Source organism: Trachinotus anak, unplaced genomic scaffold, assembly GCF_046630095.1.
Source record: "Trachinotus anak isolate AG129_WGS33_773 ecotype Australia unplaced genomic scaffold, CSIRO_AGI_Tana_v1 ptg000024l, whole genome shotgun sequence".
Lineage (NCBI taxonomy): Eukaryota > Metazoa > Chordata > Actinopteri > Carangiformes > Carangidae > Trachinotus > Trachinotus anak.
In genome coordinates, this window is record NW_027273875.1 from 10,321,061 (window position 1) to 10,339,493 (window position 18,433).

General features: G+C 40.3%; 1 protein-coding gene across 1 annotated transcript in view; it reads left to right on the top strand.

The window, feature by feature from the left end:
• nlgn2b (neuroligin 2b) overlaps positions 1–18,433 on the top strand; it is a 60,516-nt gene that overhangs the window by 36,865 nt on the left and 5,218 nt on the right. Inside the window, exons 4-8 of the mRNA XM_071460676.1 lie at positions 1,230–1,379; positions 13,117–13,302; positions 16,423–16,688; positions 16,855–17,008; positions 18,035–18,401. Coding sequence (XP_071316777.1) covers positions 1,230–1,379; positions 13,117–13,302; positions 16,423–16,688; positions 16,855–17,008; positions 18,035–18,401 — 1,123 coding nt within the window. The remainder of the gene's footprint in view (positions 1–1,229; positions 1,380–13,116; positions 13,303–16,422; positions 16,689–16,854; positions 17,009–18,034; positions 18,402–18,433) is intronic.

Sequence of the window (18,433 nt, forward strand, 5' to 3'; positions counted from 1 at the left end):
TGTGTGAATGTTCGACTGTGAGTGACGCACCCAAGTGCATGTGTAACCTGAGATTCAGGTGGTGATGCAGGCGGGTGTGCAAATACGTGAGTAGAATTTGTTACCACGGCAACAGGCATTCAGTGAGTCGGTGCAATGGAATGGCTGGTGCAGTTCTATTAGTGAGAAGCAGTTTCCATAGCGACTCAACATCGCAGCTGCCTATGCAAGAGTTTGTGTGTGTGTGTGTGTGTGTCTGTATGAATACGATGTGAATCCTGTGTGAATTTGAGCGTTCATTACCGTACCTCGCTATGTATGACTTGCTCTGTAACATTTCATATTTTTTCATCATCACAATCCTCTTTTTTTGGTACAAACCTCCCATCTATGTCTGTACCCCTGTCAGATCTCTCACGCTGCCCTATTTTCATCTCCTTCCTCCCTCTGTCTCACCCCCCCACCCCCCACCCCCACCTTTATCTCTTGTTCTCTCCTCCTATCTCTCTGTCTCCCCATCTCTGAGTGCTGAAGCTCATCAGGGTAAACAGATGCTGTGGCTGTTATTTATGTTTCCACTTGGTCTGGCTTTCATACAAATTATCCACAGGCCCTGCACAGTGCAGACGCTCAGCCTAACTGGGCTGCACTGGCAGCTCTCTCAGCCTTATCCACGCTCAGACACTCAGACCCTACCACAGACGCTCCAAGAGAGAGAGGGGGGGGTGTTCAGGAGAGCGGCACACACACACACGCTGACAGAGTGAACCATAGCAACACACTGATGGGCATAAAGACACCAATAACAGAGAGGGCCTCAGAACTGGCTGCACCATTTGCTCCACACATGGAGGGACATAACAGTTTGGGAAGGTACCACTGCACAGGAGAGGGGAGTCAGACATCACAGAATAAAATATAGAGGATAAGCCCAGTGGGGCAGACATGAAATACTTGCTGCCAACTTAAAGGCAGTCTACTGAAAATGTTTCATACTTAGTATCTTCATCTTCTTTTTTCTAGTGAATCGCTGGCTGGAAGAGATTAGAAAATGCTCCATATAGATCTTTTTACTAAGAAGACTGCTGCAGTTATATTAATCTGGAGCTGTCGGATTAAAATGGGTAGACTACCTGTTGCCTGTGGACGCTTAAGCTGAACAGGAAAACAGGAATGAATGTGTGGTAAAGAATTTTACCAAACAGTGAATAAACATGAAAGTAACGCACACCTTTGTCTGTGTTGTGCAGATATTCGGGATCGTCGTAAGAAGCCGGTCATGCTGTTCATCCACGGAGGCTCCTACATGGAGGGCTCAGGGAACATGTTTGATGGCAGCGTCCTTGCTGCCTATGGAAATGTCATCGTTGTCACTATGAACTATCGGCTCGGTGTGCTCGGTAAGTTTGGTCAATGCTGATGTAAATGTTTACAGAATTTGTTTGGCACATGTCATCTCACCTTGACATAAGTGATACATACAGTATATCAGATTTCTGAGCAGCTGCATTCTATGAAATTCTGTGTTGAAATGGTGTGAAACCTGCCTTATGAAAAAGTAGCACAGTATTCAAGGCACCTGATGGAAAGGCAATATGATTTTTGTCCCTTTAAATTCATAAATCATTGCCGAACACAGCGGCGTTTAACGTGACCATTTGGACCCATCTGTCTGCAGGCTCCTATAGGTCAAATAGGTCTTATATTGTCTTACTCTAAGCTAACTTTACAACACATGTGAGTGTCAGTTTACACCTGTAAGGGAATGATAAACTGTAAAGATGTTGTTGGAGTTTTTAGACATAAAGCAGCCCTCGGATCTCAAATAATTTCAGCAGTGTTGACAATGCCTCCCTTGAGATGAAGAATGTTTGTATGGTGGATTTTACGATGATCGTAGCCTTAAAAAGCATCTCAACACTGCACCATCACAAATTCAAGAACTGCATTCAAACCCAGACCCTACAACCACTGAAACGGCCAACACCGTCACAGCCATGTCAGATCAGTGCTCCAGTGTCCCTCCATCTTTCCCTGTCTATTACTCTCTACACCCTTTCAGCCACTTGCAGCCATTTTAATGACCAGATGTTTCATATCAGAACTCATAGAGCTGTAGTTACATGTAACTCCCATTATTTCACCTTGTAGCTCAGGGTGTTGTGTCCCAGGGAGCTTCATAGACTTTTCAAAGATTTTTCTGGGTCTGTAGAAGAAAGAGTTATGGATTTTCTCTACAAGAAGGAAAATAACTTCTGTTGTAATAAACACTATAGACTGGGACCAGGACAGTGTAATAAAGTGACTCTACTGTTACTCAAAAAAGTGAATTTACTGTTGGGTTACTCTTTAAGATGCTTTTGGGAAATGGGGCCCTCACCTGTGCCAGTCTTTAATCCTTGACCTGGCTGAACCTGCCTGGTACTGCTAAATTTAGAACCTGAACCTGAACCAAAGCTAGATTTTTGCTGTATTTTACTGATTTCTGACTGTTAGCTTGCAAGGCTTATGCAACACAGAGGTTACAGTCTGTCTCTTTTCCTCACCCCAGTGGGTATTGCACACTGTATGTAGTTGCAACAAATGACAGGAATGGACATACTCGAGTGGCACAGTTAGAGAGAGAACAAGAGAAATTTCTCAATAAATCACATCTGAAAATAGCCAAACCCTAACCCTGAACCTGACAGGTCCTGACAAAGTATCAGGATTCAGGTCAGGTAGCAGAAGTCTAATGAACACCTGATAACACACACTGTACTGCACTATACAAGATTACTGGTCTGGGACTTGGAGTGGTGTATTTATAATAGCAGCCTTTGTGCACAGCTCTCAAGTGATTTCAGTCTTGAAGTCATGCACAATGATGTCTGGTTAATCCTGAGTTGTCATTTCTGCTGCTAAAGTTGCTTAGACTTCAGCACTTATACCATTATCTGTTCACTGAATGTTATTTCTGTGCAGCAGGGATTTCATAATAAAGCACAAACAGGTGTATTTACTGTGTTCACTTAGCCTGAAAATTACTTCTTTTATTTATTTATTTTTTTTGATTAATTAATTGTTGTATTGACACGCACTTCTCCAGAGAAAACTGACTTCAGACATACCACCAACCACTCAGTGCCTTTGGTGTACATTCAGCCATTGAAAAAAGTAGTGTGTGTGTCTGTTGCTTTCAGTGTATTTTTGGATTAAGGGGTATTCTATTTGTCCATTCTGTTAGAGCTTTGCAGTGCTTGCATGGCCTGTGAGCGTGGGCTGAGCTGTGCTTGTGTGTGTGTGTGTGTGTGTGTGTGTGTGTGTGTGTGTGTGTGTGTGTATACATACCTTGCCCTTGTGCTACTGGATATCAGTGGAGTCAAGTATTTACATTTGGCATCATCTTTTGGAGGTGTTTGCACAAAGACTGTGTCTGTGTCATTCACTGCAGCTGCCAGGTTGGGTAATCAGATCTTGTTTATTGCATCACGCCTGTTTCAACATATCAGAATAATGATAAACAGAGAAATGGGAGTAGTTTAGGATGTCGTCCAAGAGTTGCAGTGAGTATAAGCAGAGGGTAACATGATACAGACCGTTACTGACCGTGCCAGTGGAGAGGCACGGGGACAAGGACAAAGTAAGGGTTAGTGAAATGAGGACTTGGACCTGCAGCTTTATACGCCTCGATTTCAGCTCGTTTTGTGGTCTTCTCCACAGCTGTCAGACAAAGCGTGACTATTAACAAATTGAGCGTGCAGTTCACAATTTGAAATCAGGTTTTGTTGAGTTTGGCATTAAATTACATGCCGATCTAAACGCTCCCTCAGAGGTATCTTTCTTTGCTTTCCTTCACAAGATATGCCCCACCTTGTTTCGATTTGGCCGATTTACATTGGCATTGTTGCTGCGATTCATGTTGGAGACGTTTGAAGAGGCGTACTCATGTATTGCACAGCACACACACTCGCACACAGACACACAGTAGGGAAAATACGTGCAAAATATATATATAAATATATACATCGAGGTGGAGAGCGATCCTGCTGAGTGATTATGAGGGATGACGCAGTGTCCTCAATTCCTTTAACATTGTTGAAAATTTTGGTATGTGGGCGAATGTGTGCTCTCTCTGTCTCTCACTCCCAGATATGCTTTAAATGGGTTACTGTACTAAGGCGATTATCCCTCTCTCTCTCTCTGTGTATTTGTGTGTGTGTGTGTGTGTGTGTGTGAGAGAGAGAGAGAGATTGTATGTTTGTGTAGCATAAGCATGCATGTTTGCCTGTGTGCACACTAGTATCTTCTTGTGCATGTGACTGTGTGTATGTGTGCACTACTTGGTTGTGTGCTGTGCGTAAAACATATATATGAATAATGCACCATCCATCTGAATTTTTAATAGCATTCCGCTCTGTTACTGTGCATTTCAGTCAAAGTGAGAAACTAAAGCATACCGTATTTTAATAGTTTTATGTTCTAATCTTTAGTATTATCCTGTACTTACACACACAGAAGCTTACACATGCCAACCTCATTTCATACAGTGCCTGCGCCTTTAAGAGAGTGATAGGGAGTCAGGAATAAGGGAAGAAGAGAGAGAGCAGGAAATAGAGATCAGCGAGGGAGAATCAGAGAGAGACAGAGGGAAAAGGAAACAGAAGGGGGAAGATGGGAATGGTCTAAAAATAAACCATCAGAAATGCTTTTTAAATTCTGCAGTGATGCAAAGTATTCATTCAAATAAACACTCCTGCAGTGTGACCACAGCACCCTTGCATATGGTCGAACACCTTATGCTTTGATTCCTGTACGACACATACACATGTAATTTCCCATGATGCACTCCCTGCAATTTTCTGACTAATTTATGACATGCTCTGTTGTGCAATAAAATGGGTGAATGAGGAGAAAATGTCTGCTGCACACGGCTCGGTTCAGAGGTTTGGTGACAGTTGAGGTTTCAGATTGCTGTTCAGCTCACCTACTCCTACCTTCCTCCTGCTCCAGGCCCAGAGAGCCCTCTGATTTGTGTAGCATTGCCATCTGTTCAGACTAATTAACTAATTAACTAATTAATGAACTCTGGGGAAAGGCCCACCGTCGTGGGCTCTAAGAGTGAGAACATTTTTCACCTCAGGAAGAGAGATGAAACACTTCTTCTGGAAACGTTTCTCTGCACTTTCTACCCAATTTCAGCTTTTACTTGTAAGTTCAGTAAGAGCAGCCTACTTGGCAGTAATACCACCACATTTAATATGTTATGAATTTAATATTTATTTGGTTATTATCCTGCTGAAATATTTTTTTCATATTTACAGTTGTGCTTGCTGATATTTTGTGTCTTAATATAACTCAGTCACTCCTGAGTTTTGTCTCAGCGATATGTGATATAATGTTTGTATATGGTGCCACAAAAATAAATTGATTCTATTTACAAGCTGTTAACAAAGCATTGACATTGCATTGCAAAGCACTGTCAGCTTACAAAGTTGATATAGTGTATGTGTTATACAGCTGCCTGTATACACATTACCATTGGCATTCCTTTGAATTAGCATTCACCAAGCAACATTAGCATTCACAGCCCTGAGCACCTTTTAAAATTGCTTTGGCAGTTTCTTATATTCATATCTAGCAGGTACAGAGCAACACTAGCATTTATTTAGTCATGTTTATGGCCACCCGAAAAATCTTAGTCTCAGTCTCTTTTTAGCTCTGTTTTAGGTCTCTACCAACTCCTGAAAGAAATATCTGGCTCTTTAGCTGCTAAATGTGCCTCTATGTTCAACAGCTAGCAACTTTGTTTGTCTGCCACTTGATGCAGGGCAGCAAAGGTACACGGAATTTATCAGAACAGCTCTGTTGAAAACATCTGCACACCACAGCTGGAGCAAGGTTGATGAGAGCAGTGAGAACGAACAGAAGCACTGAAGGTGCAGGCTGGAGATTAAAAACACCGAGTTGAACTGGCTCTGTAGGGGAAGTGCGAGTCTGATGATAATTCTTCGTGAGTTTGGCACTAAGAGCGACACCTTTAACAATAAACACAGTCATTTGATCCATTTTGATATAAAATATTGACTAGAGCAGCTTGAAGCCTTGTTTATTGGCCCAGTTATGTTGATTTACCTCAAAAAAAAGTGGGGAAAGCCCAACTAGTGTCAGAGAGCATGTAATTAAAATTCTACAACACACTATCAGCGTAATCAACTAAAAGTCTAAAACCACAGAAATTCATATGGCATTGTTTGAAAGGACAAAGTGAGTTCATGTAACATCTCAAGCCATCAGACATGTCACTTCCAGTAAATGACCAAATTATGGATTTAATGAAGTCTTTTCATCTGTTATCTTCAACACTTTTGTATCATGTTAATATTAAACCTGACAAGATTTAACCACAATCAATACTCTTCACATCACTTAATACTTTATTTTAAAGCTTATTTCTGACATTTATTCTTTAAAAAATTGGCTGATTAATAGCACTGTATCACTTGTACCACTATTATTACACATAATAACATGTAATAATTATTATAACAGGTTGGTCAATTAAAAATGATCCACAGAAAAATGACCATGATCAGCTCCGTTTGTAAATCACCATTCTATCTGTTTCTTGAATCTCGCAAGCCTCAGCTCAGTTAGCCTTGGGAATCAGTTCAAATTGTACGACTCGTTCTCAAAAACATCCCTTTAAATGTGACATAAACAGTATTTTTAGCCAGCACAGATTTTGCTCTCAATTAATTTCAGCCTGCTGCCTTCTCACAACTCAGCTGTCCCTAAATACAAATGACACACACCTCCCACTCCCTGCACAGAGCCACAATCTTCCCACTCTGTGAGCAACCATGAGCACTTCTGTTCCCATACTGTATTTCACCTATGGTGCAATCACTGTGAATGACAGCAGAGAAAACTAAAATCATTTTTGCTTTAGTAACATTATGAATGTGATGAGGACAAAGGACAGCTTCTCTCTTATAAGCAAAGTTAACATTGAACACTAATGACTTATAGGTATATTGACAAAAACTGACACCCGGCAGCATGCCAGGCTGGCAGCCAGATGCACAGCTGGACCAGTCAAACACAGGGAAGGTAATTAATGCAGCTTGTCATACTTAATGCTCGACATCTTATACATCACATAAAGTGTCTCGATCAAACTCAAATTATCAAGGTGTCTAGAAAATATCAAACTTACTTTCCATGATAATTGAATTTTAGAGCTTGTATAGATTGTGTCCTTGCTTACAACTTCTGCTGAATTTGAATCCCCAAGAAATCATAGTCGTAGTCAAATCATATTAAAGTAATCCAGTGTTAGCTGTCTGTACACCCATTGGTACAATGTAAACAGGAACTGCTTATAACTCATTTGACATATATCACATTGACATATGATCAAATGAAATGTAAACAAATATAAGCTACTAAACCAGGGCTCAAGTTGTAGCCCACAGCAGACTCAATGACTCCATGGCAACATGGGGAGTTGGGTCACAATTGTCTCAATTTTCTCTGCAGGGTGCCGACACTGTCAGACTTTGAAAAACCCCTTATTTAGATGAGTTTTTGGTTGATGACACTGATTTGTAAACCATCCCCATGGCAGTACCATTTATTCTTTAAAACTGTGATTTGATTTTACAACCCACCATTTCTATGTAACTAGCCTAGTGACTAAAGGAGTGGGAGATATCTACTCAAATACTAAAAACACAGTGCAGATACCTCAATATGACTCACCAATAACCTCTAGTGTTGCCAATGAATAGGGCACACTGAGGTAACACCCACAGTAAAATTAAAAATGCACTATTAATGTAGTGTAATCAGTGAACAGTTAAATAATACTTTGCTAAGAGTCATGGGAACTTAACTATCAATGGATACATGGAACAACAAATATATAATCTGTATCTGTAGCTTTGCGATTAAAGGTTCAGTCTTAAAATGAGGCTGTTTAAGGCTTTTAGTTTATTTAATTTGATCATTTTTTTATTGATTTGTTTTTTTTCCAATGACCAGTTGTTTCTGAAATGAAGCTTTCTTCAGAAATGTTTTGTGTCAGTGTGACATTTGAGGCACTCAGCAAAGCATTTCAGATTTGCACGACAGCCCGGTTTTATCGCACAGCTTGGTACCATTTGAACGGACATGCGAGTATAAAAATTGAATTATCTAAGTAAGGTAATGAATACAATGACATTGAGAGCGTATGGACGGTGCACTGAAATCACAGTAGTTCCACGGGAGGGAGCCCAGTTACATTATAATTTCATTTCTTACTTGACATACAGAGAGATATAGACCGAGCAGCAGGTCTTCAGATTGAACTTCCAGTGCCAACAATGTTACTTGACAGATTTCTGTAAAAAAAAAAAAAAAAAGTTGATAATCCAACAAGAATTTCCCAGAGTTGAAGGAGCAGCAGTTTGTTAGCAGTAATGTTATCAATAAAAATCAAAACTATGCAGCTATAGCTATATAAACTCTATATTTATATAACTATAATTAAAACAACGTGCTTCTTCAAATAGATTCAGACAAACAAGTGAGCTCTATATTGCATACGATACAGAGAAAGATCACATCATGTTTACCCATGGTTACGTTCATACACCGCAGATAATCCCCAAGGTTGCTGCATAACACAGTATTATCAAATCCACTTTATTCCAATCATCAAAGCATATTCTTTAGTCCTCAATGTTCAGGAGACAGTCACCATCTGCTCAGGTTTTTTTTTTTTTCCTTTTTTTAATAGTGACTATTTTTCGCTTGATCAGTTTAGTGACTCATATGTACAGAAAAACTGATTTGTCTCATCTGTTCAGTCACATTTTCTGTTTGTATTAAAAAGGCAATATCTTCCCTCTGATTTTTGACATCTCTCATCATCTCTTGTGTGACGTCACAGTGAAATTATATAATATGTCCTGCAGTATATTCCTTTCACCTCTCTTGTCATTTAGGATCTGACAGTAGCTTTGGGCAATATTCAGCTTAATACCTGCTTCATGTCTCTTTTTATCCCCCCAACACCACACACACACACACACACACACACACACACACACACACACACACGTACACACCCCTCCCCCTCCCCTGGTTCTTTCTTCTCTGTTCACAGAAACATGTTCAGTGACCCACTGCAGTCATTCTGTTCAGTCCTAAAAATTACTCTGCAGATGCGTGTTCCCGTCTCAGTAGTCAAGCAGTCAGATGACTGACCACACTTCAGTTCTGGACTGTGAATTTGTGAATAGTGCAGTCTCTTGTAGAGATGGTCGACAGCAGAGGATGCAGTGAATAAAGCTGTTCATTATAGTACACTGAATATCCCGTTTAAAATACTGAAAACGTCCATTTGGTGTTGGGTTGTTGCCCTTTTTTGTATAATGCACCCCTGTGATGAAATAAAAATCCTTCTGACACATCTCTATACTAATATAAGTCCCTGTTGTAGAGGAGTACCATATCAATAAGGGATAATGGCTCTTACCGTACCTCATCTCATCAGTGTATAATAGACAAAGACTAAGTCCCGCTCCCCCTTCCCTTTCATTGGTAATATTAAGCTTTCATGAAATACACTTTTTGTTGAAAGGTTTTCTGTAATCATGACATCGAAGGTTGCAGTTATTGTCAGATGTTTTTTTAGCTTGATACAATATACTGTAAATATCTCTGTTTTAAATTTCCCTCCATCAGTTGCTCACTACCCCTCTGTTGTATTCCAGCCATTCATTTCCCTGTCTTCAGCCTGTGTCTTTACTCAGAGGTTGATGACTCTCCTCACAGTTCCTTGGCCGTTACCTAAAGCAAGTGTTGAATATGCATGAGTTCAGCCTCATAAACTGCTGCTCTCAGCGCTAAAGTCAGTAGGAAGCCCAACTCAGCAGATGGGGGGGAATCAGAAAGAAAACTTACTGAAAGAGAAAGAGAGGAGAAGAGAAGACTTGTTTGACTTATCTTCAATGGTGGAGGATAAATTTCATCTCTTCATGTTGCCCTTGCAAAGACAGCTACGGGAGGTGCTAGCTCGAGCTAGCATGCTAGTTCACGCACTCATCTGCGTGTGTGACTTTGGTTTTTTTTGTGTTCATGTACACATGCATGCAGCTGTTTGTGCACTTGAATATGGAAGTGCGTGAATGTGTGTATGGAAGTGCTTTTGTGAGTGTCTGTCCATATCATTTTGCCTGAAGCTCTGGACAGTTGCCAGGCAACTATGGCAGGCAGCTCAGCACTTGGCTGGGCAGCCACAGAGCAGACACTTCCACATGCCTATGGTTTTGATAAGAGGCACAGGTCAGCGCTGATACATTACCAGGTCAGAGTCACATCAGGCTAAGACCGGGTCATTGCTGGGATGATCCAAGGATAATACAATTACACAGTGACATAAAACTGTATCTTGATTACTGGAAGTAATCCTTTTAAGGTAATTTCTGCTGCGACATTAATGTGATTTAAACTAACAAGATTTCTATGGATACTGGGCTCAGTACCAAAGCACATAGCAGTAATGTTACTTTTTTGAAAATAACAGTTTTTTTCTTTATTTTTCACAGCCAATGTGTGTTTTTAATCTTTCATGTGTTCATTAAATGCAAGAAATCATTATAAGCTAAAATATTTCACAAAAAGTTAAAGTAAATTAAAAAATAAATTATGGTTGACATTAATAATTGTCCAATTTGTCCAAATATGAAATAAGTAGTAGTGCTAATATATAAAATAAAATAAAATAAAAGCATTTGGATACTCTGTAATATGAATCATGATTGAGCCAGGTCACGTCACCAAAAAGACTTCAGGCCGTTAACTGTAGTTTAAACACAGTGAAGAGGATGGCATGAGACATGTGTCTGTACAAAGGTCAATTTGGCAGGTTGTCATCATCACCACTGCTGCTACCATCATCATCACCACCCTCACATTATAATCATTAACTATAAAACTACATTCGCTGTTCAGCACGCTCGGAAACATGCTGACTGCTGTCTGCTACCATCTGTCTCTGTGTACCCCTTATACTGTATGGGCGTCTTTTAGAATAGACTGCTTGATTCAGTCATATATGTGTCTTTTTCAGTTCCCATGCAAGGAAACAAACTGTGAATCCTGATCACTTTATTCACAAAAAGCATAAATGTATGCTTATGCCATATTGAGACACATTATAACTGACACAGTTTATGCAGAAACACTGACCATGACACCGGGACCTTCTGTACAGTATATCTTGTATATTCTTGGTTTAACTGTGCAAATCCCTGCAAAAGTAAACATTTACTATTCAACAGCTCAGCTCATGCAGGTAACATGCAGCATGGTTGTATATAGCTGTATGTTTTTAGTAATGTCTGCTGTCCAGGTTTTGAATTATTACTGAATATGAAATTATTCAATTCAAACTGCACATGGGCTGTCTCACTGTACAAGTCAGTGGATGGATTTGCTGACGTGACATGAGCATTGTGCACTAGCTGCTAAATCTGCACAGGAAAAGATGAAAATATTCTTCAGCCATCTTTATCCATTGAAGGCACAAATTATGGTTGGAGATAACTAGACAGCTCCATCTTCCTTAAAGCTTCTATAGTCAATATTTTTATATTGCCAGTGGATCATGTGAAACAGTTCAAGTGTAGTGATGAAATTAATTTTGACCCCACTCTGCACTTCCAGTCAGCTCTACAGAGCTTTACAGTGTCTTTCAGCTCATTGTTTTGGTTTTCAGGCCTGCAGCTTGTTTTGATTCAGTCTCACCACAATCTCACCACCTTCTCAGCACCAAACAACAGACGGTCAGTGACTAGCTAGATGTGTAAGTAGAATATATGTGAATATAAGTAAAGTGTAAATACATGACTATTTGCTTACAAGTTCATCATATAAACTTATATATGTAGATGTTGTGGTTACTGCTATTGCTAATTGTTTCACAAAGATATTTAAGACTGGTCCGTAGTATCAGGTCAGTCTTAATTTCACTCTTGGATTAGTTGAATGCAGATTAGACAGCTTCACAAAAATAAAGACTTATTTTAAGCCTAAAAAGTTAGCCATCCTACGGGAGCCACATTTCCATGGTGACAATCAGTGGCAACAAATAACAAAAAAGAAATCATGGCTCATAATTTGTGGCTTCTTAACAATGTTGTACAGTGAACTATGAAAAAAGAGGGAGTTAATAGAGAGGGTAGTAACCTATAGGAAGCACAGAGCAGCGAGGACATGTCCAAAGAAACTATCCCGAGCCTGAATGACTTACTCGGTCAGCCATGTTTTACAGTTTAAAAAAAGTCTTCTTTTTCCCAGAATTCACAGCAAATTAACATAGTCAAGAACTAGGCAGCTTCGTGCAGCAGATAAATTTAGACATCTATCTGAAGTCTATTGGTTACCTCTAGGCTATAGTCAAAGTCTGTCTTTGTGTACCCCTGGTACTACTGAGAAATTCTGTTCGTGCAGAGACAGTGACACAAAGAAACATGTTCTTCATCACATCCTCCACCCCTACAGCCAGTGATCTGGTGAGTGTGCAATTCACTGAAATCATTTTAGATCTTTTCTGGGTATTAAAGTCATCCAAATAGTCAACAGTTTGAAAAGCTACGTGTGTTGAAGGTTGGAATAGCTTGGTGCTGCTTGAAACATGTGCAATTTACTGTAATTCACCCTCATAAGAACAAAGCTTTCTGTGTGTGTGAGCGGTGTGTTTTGAATGTGTGTTTGTGTGACATTTTGTTCAGTTTATTTTATCTTGTTGTGGGTGTGCACCTACTGTGTAAATGTGTGTCCTGGAAGTAGGTGAAACATGCCTTCTGTTGCTCTCCTCCTCTCTGCTGACAAGTTCTCTTAACTGTGTTGTATTTCTAGCGTGGGTATTAAAAATGAGTAATTTGGCAAGCTTTCTGTGTGAAATCTCCTCAGACTTGCAAAGAGTTGGAGGCTGAGAAGTTCCTGACAATGACAGGATGCCATCTTCTGTTTATGTGGGATACTTTTTAAAAGGCAATAAACACACAGGATTGTTATCCCTGTGCCCCTGAATTTCTGCCCTGCTCCTGCATTCACACACAAATCTGTATTTCCTCTCTGTGTTTGTTCTAATTTACCCTGCAGGGTTTCTGAGCACAGGGGACCAGTCTGCTAAAGGGAACTATGGCTTGTTGGACCAGATCCAAGCCCTGCGCTGGCTCAATGAAAACATTGGCCACTTTGGAGGAGACCCAGAGAGAATCACCATCTTTGGCTCTGGAGCCGGTGCCGCCTGTGTGAACCTTCTCATCCTCTCCCACCACTCCGAGGGTAAGGTTCTGTCACTGTCACTGTCATTGTCACTTCAGTAGTCATATACCCTGCTCAAAAGGGATTAACATTTCAGGAAAGTGTGGGTAGTTTATTCCTACATGCAGCATGTTAATAATTTCAATGAACAGCCGAAATCAGATAAAGATATATGGTAATATTAAGGGATTCAATATTCAGGAATGAGTCATCGACTATGCAGCAATATAGTATTTTTTTTTTTTCAGTAATCTGGAAACCAGATTGTCAATCTGGACGGTGCTAGAGTGGACAGATGGGTGAAAACAGTAGGTTATTTGCCATAAAACCATTACTCACCTTGGGACACAAGCTCTGTAATAATCCCAAATAACGTCATCGTCATCCCACATGGGACAAAGATCACTGAAAATTGTCCTTCTCCAATAAAACTAAGCCTGTCTGGACAAGGCATTAGGAAAAGATACTATATATTTTTATATATAGTGTGTGTGTGTGTGTGTGTGTGTGTGTGTGTGTGTGTCGATATATATAAATAAACAAAAAAAAACATGCGTCTCAGTGAGACTGAGACTTAGGTCTTTGTCAGTCGTATTTTAAAATCACTCCATCCCTTTAATTGATGGACAGTTAAAAGTGGCTCCTTTACTCAGTAATCTTGCAATTTGGACTAAAAGCTAAATTATAGTCTTCAGTTCACATGTCTGATGTTTCACTAATGTCACCAGTAGGCGCCACTGCTGTAAAGTTAGTTTGGTTTGTTGAAAGGACTTACCAAATACAAAACTAAGAAGTGTACTGCTAGTGGTTCCCAAACATTTTTTTTAAACCATAGTATCCCTAAAATCCTTTTTCCATGGCATCTGCACCCTAAATAAAGGTAAAAAAGAGGAATAAATCAGTAGTTGGATGTAATATTCACAATCACTGCAACTGTTTTAGGCAATGATGCTGTGAAGATTTGCAGGTAAATATTGAGCTTAAATTAAATAATGAATAAAAATGAAATGTGCCAGTTAAATTAATTTCTTTCATTGTGTTCAAATGTAAAATTTTCTTACATTTAAAAAGCACACACATGTCCATTGATGTATTCTGTATCCGTTGCTGGCAAAACAGGGAGTTCTGTCGCAAGATGTCTAGTGGCACCATTTCCACATTTGACAGTTTTTAACTGCAGAGACAGGATTCAGGTGTGAGAACGCTAGTTTCCCCAGTCCACCTAAAGCTTCAAGCCCCTGAAGCAAACAGCCCGAGTTTACTTCTCCTGGTCACTACTATAGAGTGCTATACATCTGGAAAATGTATGCAAGAGAGATGGAAGTCATGTTGTTTTACTATGACAGCTGGCAACTGTGAGATGACCTTAACAGCTGTGTCATACCAGCGCTTTATTTATTTATTTATTTTTTTAATACACTGATGTATATGTTTATTCCTCCAGTTTTATACATTAGAAAGATATTCTATATTAGAAATAATATGAAATGTACTTCATGTAAATATTGTCTCCGTACTTTATGGAAGGAAATATTTTTTAAAAAATCTGGCAGTATCATTGGGCTGTCCTCAAGGCATTGCTTTGGGAACAAGGACAGTAGCCTATACTACTTATTATGGACTGTATTTACTTTTTTTGTTTGTTTTTGAATGACGGATCTCTAAAATACCCACCAGATGCTTGTTCTCTAATCCTGTGATGTGATCTTGGTTGGTAGGACTCAGAAGGTGAATGGCACTTTATACTTTACCAAGAACTCAGATTATGTTATTACTAAACTGTTCACCTTCACACTGTCAAACTGACCTTGGACAGATGTAATAACACCTTTTATCTGTACTGTATGAAGCAGATTCTCAGCATACTCTGGAGGAAATGGAAAAGAATTGCAGTAATTATGTAGTATTGGTTGTTAGTTGCTGGTTAGTTACCAGCTAATGTTGGCTGTATTGCATGCTGTCCGTCTGGGTTTTCTCATAGCCAATCTGAACACACACAAAAACAACTCCACATAGGCTTGTGGATAAAACAGTATCATACAATAAACTATCACATTTATTTTAAAATGCATTATTTCTGCTTCAAATATTGCATTGTGGTCCACAGCTTTCCACGGACACACCTGTGCTACACCTGCTGCGTGAATTCAACCTGACAGACTTCATCCAGTATTACATTAAAGACACATTTTATATATTATATCTGAACCTACTCTTGTTTGCCAGTCAGTTGCATCACTTCAGGGTTCCTTTAACAGGAATTTGGTAGGTTTTGCTCAAATTTTTGTTAATGTCAGTGAAGTTTTCTCTCGTTAACAGCCTATGCACTATCAAAAACTGAAAACTGAACATCCACTTTATCATGATGGGTTGTTGTGCATAGATTTGTGGAAAAATCCTCCTCTGCTCCATTTTGAAGGCAGGCTGTAACACCGCAAAGCGCAGAAAAAGTTGGAGGGTGAAGAGTTTTTAAAGGTACTGTGTGTGTGTGTGTGTGTGTACGTGTGTGTGTGTGTGTGTGTGTGTGTGTGTGCACGCGCGCGCACAGAGGAGAGATGAGATGAGCTGGAGCTGCAGCTGAGAGGCTTCTTAATTGATTTCACAGGGAGAGGAGCGGGGGTGGGGCACATGCAGAATATGGGGGGGCTTAATTATTAATGACAGAATCTGCAGATAAAACAGAGGGACAGCAAGCCACTTTACATAACAGTGCAGCGGTGCAACAGTGCGAGCAGTTTTCTTTCTCTCTGTCGCTCTTTCTGTCTTTCTTGCTTTATCCAACGCGGCCATCAAGCCCACTGCTCTGCGCAGACTTGTCACCATTTTTCTTGCTGCTGTCTCTGGTTGTATGTAATGGAAACACTTCATTTTCCTGCACTAATGCTGATAAAGATTTTCTCCAGCTATGAAAAGCAGCAGGATATCTGCTCCATCTTGCCTTGTATGTAATACTCTACAATTGCTCCTCCTCCAACATATGCATTATTGAAAGCACTCACATTGTAAAGCCTTGAAGGCCCCATCAGCTGCTAGCAAAAGTGTGTCAGAGGGAAGAAAGCAGAGCTCAACTCAGAGAGAACAAGTTGACTGTATGTTTTGTGTTGAAGCTATATCTGCTGTGTGTGGTTCTTCTCTGCGTAGGCCTGTTCCAGAGGGCAATCGCTCAGAGTGGCTCAGCCATCTCCAGCTGGTCAGTCAACTACCGACCACTCATGTACACCAAGATCCTGGCGAGGAAGGTCGGCTGCACTCTGGGGGACATGGCTGAGTTGGTCGACTGCCTGCGGAGAAAGAGTTTCCGGGAGCTGGTGGACCAAGACATCCAGCCTGCACGCTATCACATCGCCTTCGGACCTGTGGTGGACGGAGACGTGGTGCCCGATGACCCTGAGATCCTCATGCAGCAGGTCAGAGCTGCTTTCGTCATCCAGTGAATACTTGCGTTTATTCTGTTAATCATTTCCATGCTGTTGTATGTGAATGCAGTACTTCACTAACTATTAATGAATAGAGCTAATGACTGTAGCTTTCTGTTTCCTCATGTCATGCTGTGTGTGTTTGTTGTGACACCAGGGCGAGTTCCTCAACTACGACATATTGCTGGGTGTCAACCAGGGAGAGGGCCTGAAGTTTGTGGATGACAGTGAAGGAGAAGATGGAATATCAGCAGCATCATTTGACTACACCATCTCCAACTTTGTGGACAATCTGTATGGATACCCTGACGGTCAGATCCGATTTTTAGCTTAAAATTATTCATGAATTAAAAGCTGAACTCTGTCGTTTTCCCCTTGTTGTTGGCCTCTGGCACTGAGAAATAATTAAACTGATGTTCAAACTAGAACAAAGACGGCAGGGCCTTCAAAGTTGTGCTTGTGATGGAAGAGTATCATCAAGTTGCTAGAACCTGCAAGGCGAGTGTCAGGGATAGCAAAACCCACACTATACTGACTTTTATCTGGTAAAGGATATATTTCCGTTGGATTTATTGTTTTTCTGCTACAATAGTGTTGTTTCCTCTTCACTGCCTGGTGCTTTTTCAGCTAAACAATCTGAACAAAAGAATTAAAAAATCTGAGGGAAAATTCTGTGATAATAGAGCTGTAATAGCTGTAATAGAGCAACACTTTGAAAATCTGATTAATTAAAAGTTTTATTCACATAAATATTCATGAAGGATACGTATTTCGGAACGAAGTTGAATCGCTCCAAATCTTTGGTTTGTAGCAAACCAAAGACCTTCCGAACATTGATTGCAATTAATCACAGTTTGTCAAAAATGAATAGAGATTAATGAAAGTTGATTATTAAGCTTTGCTGTATTTTTCCTTTTACTGTGGAGTAGTTTTATTTTTTAGGGACAGTTGTTTCGTGTAGTTGTGTAGCTGTAAGTGGACATGCTAAAAGGCTACGCTAGCCTGCTGATGCCTCATGTCTCCTGCTTTGACATTGTTTCACCTCTGTGAACAGCTATCTAGCAAAATCTGATTGAACAGGTAACTTCTTTGATCATTTATTTGCAGTAATGAAACCAGACACTAAAGGGGCAAATGATAACACAGATTTAGCAATAAAGTTTACTGTGTCCCCAGTAAACTATGTTTATGGTGCCTCCTGTGCAGTGGCTCTGGTCTGATTCTGTTGGCGAGGAGACAGGAAATATAAAAAAAAATCTGAACAAAACACCACCATCAAGATAATGTCGTATATCTGCGTACAGTACATACTCATATTCTTTTTTGTTTCTTTCCAGGTAAAGATATCCTGAGGGAAACCATAAAATTCATGTACACAGACTGGGCTGACAGGGACAACAGTGACATGCGTAGGAAGACCCTCCTGGCTCTGTTTACGGACCATCAGTGGGTGGCCCCGGCTGTCGCCACTGCCAAGCTGCACGCAGAGTTCCAGTCACCTGTCTACTTCTATACCTTCCACCACCACTGTCAGACCGAGGCGAGGCCAGACTGGGCAGACGCAGCCCATGGAGATGAGATACCCTATGTGTTTGGGATTCCCATGGTGGGAGCCACTGACCTCTTTCCCTGTAACTTCTCCAAGAACGACGTAATGCTCAGTGCTGTAGTCATGACATACTGGACCAATTTTGCCAAGACTGGGTTAGTAAAACACCACATTTAAGAGTTACTTT